The sequence below is a fragment of the Humulus lupulus genome, chromosome 5, assembly GCF_963169125.1.
Source record: "Humulus lupulus chromosome 5, drHumLupu1.1, whole genome shotgun sequence".
Lineage (NCBI taxonomy): Eukaryota > Viridiplantae > Streptophyta > Magnoliopsida > Rosales > Cannabaceae > Humulus > Humulus lupulus.
The window spans coordinates 162,090,509-162,102,963 of NC_084797.1; the positions used below are offsets into that span (position 1 = coordinate 162,090,509).

Below are 12,455 nucleotides of genomic sequence, written 5' to 3' on the forward strand. Positions count from 1 at the left end.
TAGATTTAATACTTATCAATTCATGTGAATTGAATAGAATATTAACTAGAAGTCGAAATACATATTTTGTCAAATTTATAGATGACTGCTCTAAGTTTACATATGTTTACTTACTTAAGAGTAACGATAGAGCTTTAAATGCTTTTAAAATATATAAGGTCGAAGTTAAAAATCAATTAGATAGAAAGATAAATGTACTTAGAAATGATAGGAGCAGTGAATGTTATTCAAAAAATTAAATTTATATTGTGAAAGGCATGGTATAATATATAAATGTACAACCTGTTAGGATTGGTTAAATACATAATGAGAATGGTTTTTCACAAAGTGGTGCAAAACCATAACAGTTTCACATAATAAAGATGTGAAATTTGAGTTTTTGTTGTAGACATTTAAAAATTGTATTTTTTTTTTTGGTCCAAAGTGATACTTTGGGGTATATAGGAATGCTTAAAACGTTTGGAATGCCCAAAAAGTTTGGGAGCGTTCGAGAGATGCTCTGAGGCATTGTGTCGTCCAAAGGCAAAAAACAGAAAAACTTGGAACAGGTGACACATCGCCACCTATAGATTGACACATCCCCTACTAGGTGGCGATGTGTCACCTAAGATGTTTGTACAACATTTGTACATGTGCATTTTTTGGCTCCAAAATTAAATTCAAAATGTTCTAATATCATTGGTTAACATCAATGACAGTGCCTACACTTATAAGAGGTCATTTAGAGTTTTTGGGGAATTGATCACACTACTACTTCTCTTTCTCTAACTCTCCAAGATTACTAATTTTCTCCAAGAAATTCATCAAGGTTTGCTTGACTTGTTGAATTTCAAGGCATGTAAATCCTATTTCCATTCCACCATTGTTGTAGCCTCAAACAATTCATTAGGAAAGTGTAAGAATAAAGATTTTGGACAACAATCTCAATTGTGTCAAGCGTTTGGTTCTCGAATTTGACTTTCCTAATCAAATTCATGTTCTAGGGTTACATTTTCTTCTTTATAAATTCTTCTTTGTTTGTTTTTATTGTAATTAATTCCTTCAATTATACAATAATTTGTGATTTTTTCAATCCATCCCAACAATCAAAATCTATAGTTCTCTTCTCCTAGGGTTTTCTATTTATAATTTATAAATCCTAGGGTTCTAAATTTAAAAATCCTCACTACAATGGAAGGAGGCTCTTCAATTTTGGCACTCAAGTACATGTCTCAAGATTTCGTGAGGCTTGATAGATTTGATGGCTCAAACTTTGCTCATTGGCAAGACAAAATCAAGTTCATTCTCACCACATTGAAGGTTTCCTACATCTTGGATAAGGAATTGAAGGCTATGGATCCATCTAAAGAAGGTGACTCTCAAGACATCATCAAACAAAAGAAGAAGTGTGATGAAGATGAGCTCATATGTCATGGTCACATCCTCAATGCTCCCACAGATCGCCTCTACGATCTCTACACCAACATCAAGTCGGTAAAGGAAATTTGGGAAGCACTTTAAAATAAGTATAAAGCTGAGGAAGAAGGTAGAAAGAAATTTCTCATAACTCAATACATAGAATTCAATTTTTTTTTATGAGAAACCCTCCTCCCCCAAGTGCATAAACTCAAAATCATTGTGAACAAGTTATCTACTTTGAAGACTAACTTGCTGGAATCCTTTTTGGCGGGTGTCATAATAACCAAGTTGCCTTCATCTTAGAGGGGCTATAGAAAGAAGATTTTCCATAAGATTGAGGAGATATCTTTGGAAGAAATTCTAAAGCACCTTAGAATTGAGAATGAGTCTCATTTTACAGAAAAATGTGTGGATGAGCCCAAAGAAGGGACCTTCAAGGCTAATGCCATTGATAATTATATTCAACCAAAGTGGAAGGATCATTTAGGACAACCATTTAGGCTCTAAGAAGAATGAAGTGCAATTAAAAGGAACTACAGGTCTTTGTTTTGTTTATGGAAAAGGTGGTCACTTGGCAAGGGAGTGTAAATTCTGAAAATCCACTGACAATGGACCAAAGGTCAATGCATTTGAATATGAGTTGGTTTCAATCTTGATTGAAGTGAATGCCATCCAAGGAAAAGTACAAGGGTGGTGGTATGATACTTGTGTCACCATTCATGTGACTTATGATAGGTTTCTCTTCAAGACCTTTGAGGAGCCCAAGAAGGGACATGAAATCTAAATGGGAAATTAGCACAGGTCCAAGGTAAAAGGAAAAGTAAATGTGGATCTCTTCTTCACTTTCAGAAAGAAAATACTCATCACTAATGTTCTCTATGTGTTGAACATGAGTAGAAACATTGTTAGTGGCATCTTATAGAGTAAACCTGACATGAAAGCTGTGTTTGAGTCCAGTAAAATCATTTTTTCCAAAAGGGAACAATTTTGTGGGAAATGGGCATGCTTGAGATGGGAGGATAAAATTATGTAATCTTGATTCTAATGTCTACTTGTTCTTGCTGTATGCTTGACTAATATTCGATTACTTTATGGCATAATAGATGTAACACCCCAATTTCTCGAAAATTTAATTAACTTATACCATAGTTGATTTTGAAATAAAAATACTCTTTTATTTATAATGAATCCATCATAAATACAAACCAAATGTTTAAAAGAATGAAACTCTGAAGTTTCGTAGTTATCATAAATAAGGATAAAATAAATAACTTTAAATCCAGTCAATAAAACTAAAACATGATTCTAAAAACACTTAATACATTTCTAGTGTAAGCCTGATTCCTTATGGTCATTACATCCTCGACATGTACGCCCTTCGCCAAAGCTCTCCAAATTATTGCATAGTAACCACATCTTTGCCTTTACCTGCAACACAAAGTACCCATGAGCCAAAACCCAACAAGAAAAGTTGTGTAGGATACAACCCCATCACCTTAACCAGGAATTCAAATCAATAAACATAAAGATAATTATAACATAAATCATGAAATATCGTAGCCCAAGTTTGATTCGACAAGTGTCGTATAACGTAAGCATGAAATTTCAACATATCACAAGCATGCAATTTAGTAACGTAAACATGTATTTTAAAATGTAAGCATGTCACACAATTATCACATATACACATAAAAAACATAAACCACAATTACATGTACGCTAATAAACATAATCATACACTATCATATTCATACATTAACATAAACATATCATATTAAACAATTGCTACCACAAAGTATGTCAAGCATACACTCTGTGTGCAGATGTCCACTCTTCTTACCTCAAAAGCAGCAACAATCCACACACCCTAACACGTTTGTTCAAGTATCCTCAGCGAGCCTAATCATAACATATAACAACAATGTTTTTAAAACCTCAAACAAACAAAACCATAACAAATCCCACTAATATTTTTAAGACTAATTCATCGCCACATTATCCTTAAGAAAGTCTTAAAACTCCACTATGTAAAGTTCCAAAAATTACAAACTTATATCTAAAAGGAATATAAAAATCCTAAAATATCACATTTCTGGGCAACTTTACACAACTCTAAACATGCAAACAACCTATAGTTTCTATCTAACAAAATGAATAACCCGATTTACTTCAAAACTAAATCTGACAAAACTTTAAGCAGTAAAGTTTTGAATACTTACAGATCAAAATCCAGCCACAAAAACTTAGATCCTTGCCATCTATGAGATTTCCTAGCTCTTCAATAACCCACTGTGATGTTCTATTCCAAATCCTTAAGCTTCAAGATAGATAAAAAATGACTGATTGTTCTTGGTCTGTTTCCCCTTTCGTCTATCGCAAAACCCGAGTCTAAAAAATTGTACGACATTTGAACCTAGTTTACTTATTAATTAATTATTTAATCTGATTTAAATTGTGTAAAACCAAATTACACTACTATCCCCAACCTCTAACTTTCCTTAATAATTACTTAAGCCCTTTATAGTAATTTCCGTTCATAACTAATAGTTTTAACTTCACATAATTACACTTTCTATCATAAAACCCATAATTCTACTTTAACCCCCATAAATCAACTTCTATCACACTTTGGCCCCTAATACTTGAAGAAACTAATGTGTGTGGATTGCTTGACAGAACACAAAATAAACATACATCATGATTCATGCATATCATAATTCACATAATACTAGTACAAAAAATGCATAGGAGGTCGGTTAAAAATCGACCTATAAATGTTCATAGGTCGGTTCAGAATTGACCTCCCATGCAGTGACTTACAATGTCAAAACATGGTAGGTCGGTTGGCAAATAACCGACCTATGGTGTAACACACGGTAGGTCGGTTATCGAATTGACCTATGGTGTAACATACGGTAGATCGGTCAAATAATTGACCTTTGGTGTAACATACCTTAGGTCAGTTGTACAACCGACCTATGTTGTAACACATGGTAGGCCGGTTATAACTGACCTAAGGTGTTTTGTATCACAAGTCGGTTGTACAACCGACTTATGGTGTTATTATTTTATATCATGTTTTTATACAAAACGTCCAGAACATTTTTAATTACAATAATATGACTAAGTTTTAACTAATTATCCAAAATAATGAGTCTCATGCATATTTTAATTAGTTAGCCAAAATATGAATAAACTTATCATGTAGTATTTAAAAACTCCATGACGTATTGTACCCATTCTTCACGTACTTCATTGATCTCTTCCTTTGTGTAAGAGTTACTCCCGCCACACTGAAACAAAAATTATTGCATTATGAGAATATTGAGATAATGTTAGAACTTTAATAATAAATATTATATTAAATATAGGAATTCCCCCAAATAAATATAGGAATTGACATGCCATTGCTCAAGTAAATATTTATTCTGTATAGACACCCTCCGTTTGCAAGATATGATTACAGACTACTATTGAACTAGCATGTACTTCTATGGATTTAGATTTTAGTCAAAAAACTTTCTTCATCTTATTTTTATGCACATATTCATCCATCAAAAAAATGAGAAGATAATGGAAGGCAGAAGTACAATAATGATATATGAGAAATAGGAAACTATAGAAACCGTAAATACCAAGTTTCAAGTCAGGTGGCATTGGCCAAGCGATAATCCTTGCTCCTATTACAACTCCATGTGCTGGTAGACAAACCATAGAATCTATAGGTCCAACTTGACTGCAAATTGATAGTTAAATTTCATGTTAGCACTCAAACTCTATAGTAGGTAATTCTTTAAATTCAAAGGCAATAACTAGTGAGCAAAAAACTTATTCAAAATTAAAAATAGTTTTTCATTTCATAGTAAATTGGAATCCTAAGTCAAATGCCAAGCCTAATGAAAGGTTTTTTTTTTTGTAGTGAGCATGATTAAATTGTTGATCTAAAAATATTCTTTCACTAGAAGCAAGTACAATTTCAAATAAACAACAATCATATAGGAAAGGCATTTTTTGCTCACCCTTACCACTAAAAAAAAAAAAAAATAGAGATAGAGACACCATCATTTTAAATAAACATTACCAATTATGTGTTGGGTTGGATAGGCTACCCAATAATATCTCTATTAGATACTCTTATAACCACAAAATACAAAATGAAAAATGCAAAATGTAATGTTTAAAGACACTGATTCATAGGACAAAAATTTACCAAACCTATCGTGGTGATCATCAAATAAGCTTCTGGAATGGAGATGGCTAAGACTGAGGGTGTGCCAATTTATAACATATTCAAGCAAATAACATCAGAATAAGCAATTAGTAAGTGTTCCAATTGAAGCACAAAGTAACCATCCTCAAAAGTTACCTTAGGCTTCTCTCTGCTCTTTCTAACTCCAACACGTGATCTATTCCTTCCACCATTAACTAACACTACAATCCAATCATAGGTAATTGTTATAGGTGTTTGATTGTGATACTAAACACATGACCAATTTTTGTTTGTATTCTTTGCAAAGAGAAGCAGATATCATCGCATTCAACCTCCAATATACTACAAGATCATTCTAAAAAAGTTATAACTTATCTCAAAACCATACCTTTACAACTGGAAATCATAGTCACCCCAAATTGCTGCACCCAAAATCAGAAATTAAAACCATAAACAAAACTTAAAAAATAAAATAAAAAACCCATCCCAGTTCACAAAAAATCCAAAATCCAAAAGAGAAATATTCAATAGTCACGGTAAAAATCAAATACGGTACCTCCTCTAGGATCTCCCCAGTCGCAAGTCGTGGGTCATCGCCCATATCTGGGTTATCAAACTCCATCACTGGGAGAGATGAGTGAGCGCTCGTTGACTTCAGCAGAGGCGAGCTTCATCAGCCACCCAAACCACCTCGGCATATCTACCTATTCCTGTCGTGAAGCGTCCACCCGTTAAGGCTATGGCCATTCGCAAAGCGACAACACGAAAGTCTGATGTTGACCTAGATCTGGAATTCAACCCTCCATGGCTGAGCTCTTGAGTCTACGTGAAAAGAGAAGGAGAAAGAAAGGTGGAGAGAGAGGGGAAAAAGAAAAAGAAAAAGAAGAAGGAAAGTTTGTGTTTTACTTTTATTTCTTATTATAATATATTTTAATTTTTAATTTTAATTAATTACTTATTTAAGAGAAAGAAAAAATAATTTTATTAGAAAATTATTAAAATAATTTATATATGTTAAAATTTATAATTAAGTAAATAACATGATAAGTCGGTTATACAACTGACTTACTAAGTAGCATAGGAGGTCGTTTGTACAAATTATCATGTCATTTAGAAAAGTAATATTGAAAATAAATATATAATTTTTCTTAAGTTTTTTTATTATTCGAATTATAAATATTATATACATTTTATTAAATATAGACATAAAATATAATTTTTTTAAACTTATGTTTATTCATATATTTAGTAAACTTAAAAAAATTACAATGTATTATTTTTTTTAAAGGATTACAATGTAACATTATATATATATATATTTTAAAAAACACAATACAATACATGGTAATTAATAAATAATAATTACTATACTTTAAAAAAACATATCAAGAAAATAGCATGGTAGGTAAGTTCTACAACCGACCTACCATATCATTTAAAAAATTAATATTGAAATATAGATCTTCTTAATTTTTCTTAAGTTTTTTTTTAATTGTAAATAATATTATATACATTTTATTAAATATTTTTCATTTTCATTAAATATAAACATAATATATATATTAAACTTATTTTTATTCATATATTTATTAAACGTAAACAAATTACAATGAATTATTGTTTAAAAAAATATTGATAAGGTAATAATAAATAATTAATACACTTTAAAAAATATTATAAATTAAATAGCATGGTAGGTCGGTTCTATATATACTGACCTACCATGCTTACTTTTGACTCACATGGAAGGTCGGTTCTGTATACACCGACCTAGCATGTCTTCGACAAGCATGGTAGGTCGATTTGCGGGAAAACGACCTACCATGTATGCATGGTAGGTCGGTTCCTTAAACCGAACCGACCTGCCATGCTTTTCTTTGACTAACATAATAGGTCAGTTCCCTGAGTACCGACTTATGAACATATGTTAAGTCAGTTTCTGAAGAACCGACCTACCATGACCGATGCCTGATGTCCAGATTGTAGTAGTAATTGAACACATAATATCATACAATTCACCATAATACCCTTACTAGTAGAAACAAATATTACAACTATCCCCTTCTAATAAGGAATTTCGTCCTCGAAGTTTACCTGAACAACTCTGGGTATTTCTCCTTCATATCAATTTCCAACTCCCACGTTGCATCTTCGGTAGAGCCATTTTTCCAAAGGACCTTGGATAACCCTATCATCTTATTCCATAATATTTTTTCTTTCTTATCAAGAATCTTTATTGACTTTTCTTCATATGATAGTTCTAGTTGCATATCCAACGCCTCATAACTAATAATGTGAGACAGGTCTGAAAGATACTTGCATAACATGGACACATGAAAAACAATGTGCACTCTTGACAAAGCTGGAGGCATGGCTAACCTATAAGCCACTTTCCCAATTCTCCCTAAAATCTCGAATGGTCCAACAAATGGAGGACTTAACTTTCCTTTCTTGCCAAACCTCTTGATTTCTTTCATAGGCGAAACACAGAGGAATACATGATTTCCCACTTGGAACTCAACGTGCTTATGCTTAGGATCAGCATAGCTCTTTTCTCGATCCAATGAGGCGATCATGCACACTCTTATCTTGGCAATAAGTTCGCTCGTTTCTCGTACTGCCTCCAGGCCTAAATACTTACTTTCGCCCGTCTCATCCGAATGAATTAGCGACCTACATTTTCTTCCATGGAGCATCTCGTATGGTCTTACCCCAATAGTCATCTAATAACTATTATTATATGAGAACTCTATCAATGGAAGGTACTTTCTCCATGATCCACCGAAATCCAACACGCACGCTCTAAGCATGTCTTCCTGAATCTGTATCGTTCTTTCTGTTTCCCATCTGTCTGGGGGTGGAATGTTGTACTGAATTTCAAATTGGTACCCATCACTTTCTGTAATCCTTCCCATAACTTACAAGTAACTTTTTTGGGTCTCTATCCAAAACGATTGACTTCGGTACTCTATGAAGTCTCACAATTTCTTGAACATAAAGCTCTACATACTGTTCTGTTGTGAACACTGTTATGACAGGTATAAAGTGTACCGATTTTGTGAATCTATCAACAATCACCCAAAATTAATCATGTTGCTTTGTGGTGTTAGGAAATCCCACCACAAAGTCCATATCAATCTCTTCCCACTTCCATTTTGGAATGTTTAACGGTTGTAACAAACCAGATGGTCTTTGGTGCTCCGCTTTGACTTGCTGGAACGTGAGGCACCTTGTGACATACTCCACTACGTCCTTTTTCATCTTAGGCCACCAATATATCATCTTAAAATCTTGATACATCTTCATAGTCCATGGGTGCAAGGAATATGGAGTAGTATTAGCCTCATCAATAATCTCCTTCTTAATCTCTAAATCAGCTAGCACACATATTCGTTCCTTATATTTCACTGTTCCACAGTTACTGAGAGTAAAATCTTTGCTACTTCCATCTTGGATTCCTTGTTTATACTTTTGTATTTGCAAATCCTTATCCTGTCATTCCGTAATTCCTTGTTCCATAGTTGAATGTAGAGTGAAGTTTGCTAATCCCCCTACGATCAACTCTATGTAGAGTGAAGTTTTACTTCTTTCATCAACTTGGCAGGTATATTTCTTATGGCCACTCATTGCCCTTGGCTTCTACGACTTAGGGTGTTGGCTACCACATTCACCATCTCCGGATGATACAATATTCACAGTTGTAGTCCTTAACTAATTCTAACCACCGTTGTTGCCTCATATTTAACTTCATTTGAGTAAAGAAGTATTTTAGGCTTTTATGATCTGTAAAAATTTAACATTTCTCTCCATAAAGATAATGTCGCCATATCTTCAATGAGAACACTACTCCTGCCAACTCCAAGTCGTGTGTCGGGTAGCATTGTTCATATTCTTTCAACTGCCTAGATGCATATGCTATCACCTTCTTCGCTTGCATTAATACGCACCCCAGTCCTTGCTTCGATGCATCATAGTATACCAAAAATTTCTCAGTATCTGTAGGTAGACATAATACAGGTGTCATGATAATTCTATTCTTCGATTCTTGAAAGCTCTACTCACAGTCCTTAGTCCATACAAACTTAATGCCCTTTCTAGTCAGTTCTGTCAATGGCGTAGCAATCTTTGAAAACCCTTCTACGAACTTTCGGTAATACCCTGCCAACTCAAGAAAACTTCTCACCTCCAAAGCATTCTTTGGTTGTGGTCAATCTTTTACGGCTTCGATCTTTACTTGGTCCACCTTAATACCACCCTTACTAACAATGTGTCCTAAGAACGCCACTTGAGTTAGCCAAAATTCACACATCTTAAATTTCGCGTACAATTGATGCTCCCTTAATCTTTCCAGTGTCAACAATTGATGTTCTTCTTCAATTCGCGAATAGATTAGAATATCATCTATAAATACTATCATGAACTTATCCAAGTAGTCTTTGAAGACTTTGTTCATGGGGTCCATAAATGCCGCAAGGGCATTGGTAAGTCCAAAAGACATCACCAGAAATTCATAATGACCTTACCTAGTATAGAAGGCTGTCTTCGGAATGTCCCCTTCCTTCACCCTTAACTGGTGGTAACCCGACCTCAGGTTTATCTTTGAGAACACTGCCTTTCCTTGGAGTTGATCAAAAAGATCGTCTATCCTTGGCAAAGGGTATTTGTTCTTGATGGTGACCTTGTTAAGTTCCCTATAATCAATGCACATCCACATTGACCTGTCCTTCTTCATTACGAATAACATTGGTGCTCCCCATGGTGAGTAGCTTGGCCTAATAAAACCTAGGTTAAGTAGTTTTTGTAGCTGAACCTTCAACTCAGCAGGTGCCATTCTATATGGTGCTTTCAAGATTGTCGGTGCTTCCGGTGCTAGCTCAATCGTGAACTCAATTTCTCGTTGTGGTGGCAATCTTGGTAAATCTTTTGGAAATACATCCAAGTAATCACGTACTACCTTGTGTCTTTCGGTCTCTGCGTTCTTGTTTCTGCTGTGTTAATCACGTTAGCCAAGAATCCCATACACCCATGCTGTAACATCTTCCCAGTTTTTAACGCTGAAATAACTGGAATTCGTAGTCCCGTTGTTGTTCCCACGAACGCAAAAGGCTTCTCTCCTTCAGGCTTAAATACCACCATTTTCTTCTTGCAATTGATGGTAGCGTTGTACTTCGTCAACCAATCCATCGTGAGGATTACATCAAAATCAATCATATCCAGCTCAATCTGGTCTATAAATAGCTCCCTACCATCTAACCTCAAAGGCAAGGCTCTAACCCTCTTCCTAGATATTACCACCTCCCCGGTTGGTAACATGGTCCCAAACACGTTAGCATGCGTCTCATAAGGTCTATTAAATCTATCCACTATTGTCTTAGGAAAAAATGAATGAGCGGCTCCAGAATCAATTAAAACATGACAATCAATTCCAGCGATAAAAATCTGACCTGAGACCATGGAAGTGCTTGCTTCTGCCTGAGGCTTGGTGAAAGCGAACACAAGTGCTGGAACCAAATTATCGTTCTTCTTATGCTGCTCTTTGATCCCTTTTTGACTCTTTTGTGGGTAGTTCCTCTTATTGTGTCCTTCCTTACCACAACCATAACACGTGTTTGCCCGGCATTCACCTTGGTGGCACTTTTTACACTTTTCGCACTCTGGGTACCCTACCCATTCCTTGCTACTAGTGCAATTTCTTCCTTTATTATTTTTGGCCCTCTAATCGTGGCTTAACTACCCTGCCTAGTCTTTTCCTTTCCTTTTCTGATCATTAGAGTTATGACCTTCAGAGGCATTCTTTCTTGTCTCTCTCTTAGCAGCACCTTCCTTCCAAATTCCGTCTTCCATCCTTTCAGCAGCGAGGGCCCTTTCCAGAACCTAGGCATATGTACTTTTTCCCCTACTGATACAATCTCCACATCTCTGACTATCATAGGCTTTAATCCTCAAACAAACCGATTTACTCTGGTTGCATTGTCGGCACTAAGTCTGTTGGGAATTTTGCAAGTCTGTCAAACTTTAATGCCTACTTTGTCACCGTCATATTCCCTTGGGTCAAGGTAGAAAACTCATCCACCTTTGACGCCCGTACTGTAGCATTGTAGTATTTGTCATTAAATGCTTTCTAAAATTCTGTGCAAGTCATTGCAGTAACATCTCTTGCCCAAGAGATCACTTCCCACCAGATTCTTGCGTCGTCCCTCAGCATGTGAGTTGCTCAGGCTACCCTATCATTTCCTTCAACTCGAACGAAGTCCAGAATTGAGCCCATCATGCTCATCCATTGCTCTGTCTTCCATGGATCAGCGTTCCCCTCAAACACTAGAGGATGTTGCTTCCTGAACCTTACATACAATGGCTCCAGATGATTGCCAGCTTCAGGAATAGCTACAATTGGTGCTATAGGCTGCTGAATATCTCTGATTAATGGTGTTGGCTTAGCTTGTTCCTGCCTCAACAGTCTCAGTTCCCTTATTTCCTCAGCCTATATCCTCATGTCTTCTTGCATGGCCATAAATTGCACCTTCAACCTTTGGTAAACAGTATGAGGATCTTCCTCACACCTACTTCCTCCATCAGCTGGTGGAGGGTTACCATAGTGGTTAGCATGCGTACTGGGTCTCACAACACGAGGATTGTTGAGGTTGGGGTTAACCCCAACGTTCCTTCGTACTGACCTCCTAAGAGCCATGGTTTCAATTTGTTCCTAAATCCCACAACGTATCTTAGTGCAACTTTTCTAAATCAGGAACCAAAACATACCTTTTAATCCATCAAACAACTAATCTCCATTTATTCATAAAGCCAAAAATATTTTGATACATCCATCATTCACAAAAGCTCTCAAACC

The 12,455-nt window shown here is 35.4% G+C and overlaps 1 protein-coding gene and 1 long non-coding RNA gene across 3 annotated transcripts; both read right to left on the reverse strand.

Annotated features, from left to right (window-relative positions):
• Positions 1-2,547: 2,547 nt before the first annotated feature.
• On the reverse strand, positions 2,548-6,499 carry LOC133777801 (uncharacterized). Of its 2 annotated transcripts, none has more exons than XR_009868837.1 (6): positions 6,165-6,499; positions 5,997-6,030; positions 5,765-5,829; positions 5,034-5,134; positions 4,650-4,691; positions 2,548-2,826 (listed from the first exon to the last, which is right to left on the reverse strand). It is a non-coding gene; the product is annotated as an uncharacterized LOC133777801 (long non-coding RNA). The 2 variants fall into 2 exon arrangements; XR_009868836.1 differs by having other exon boundaries at positions 4,635-4,691.
• A 1,199-nt stretch (positions 6,500-7,698) lies between these two features.
• LOC133779628 (uncharacterized) lies at positions 7,699-8,331 on the reverse strand. Its single transcript, XM_062219568.1, has one exon. The coding sequence runs from the start codon at positions 8,329-8,331 to the stop codon at positions 7,699-7,701; it is 633 nt and encodes a 210-aa protein (XP_062075552.1).
• Positions 8,332-12,455: the final 4,124 nt, after the last annotated feature.

Excerpts from the sequence above, each read along its gene's own strand:
- LOC133779628 (XM_062219568.1), bottom strand. The coding sequence starts at position 8,331 with ATGACTATTGGGGTAAGACCATACGAGATGCTCCATGGAAGAAAATGT.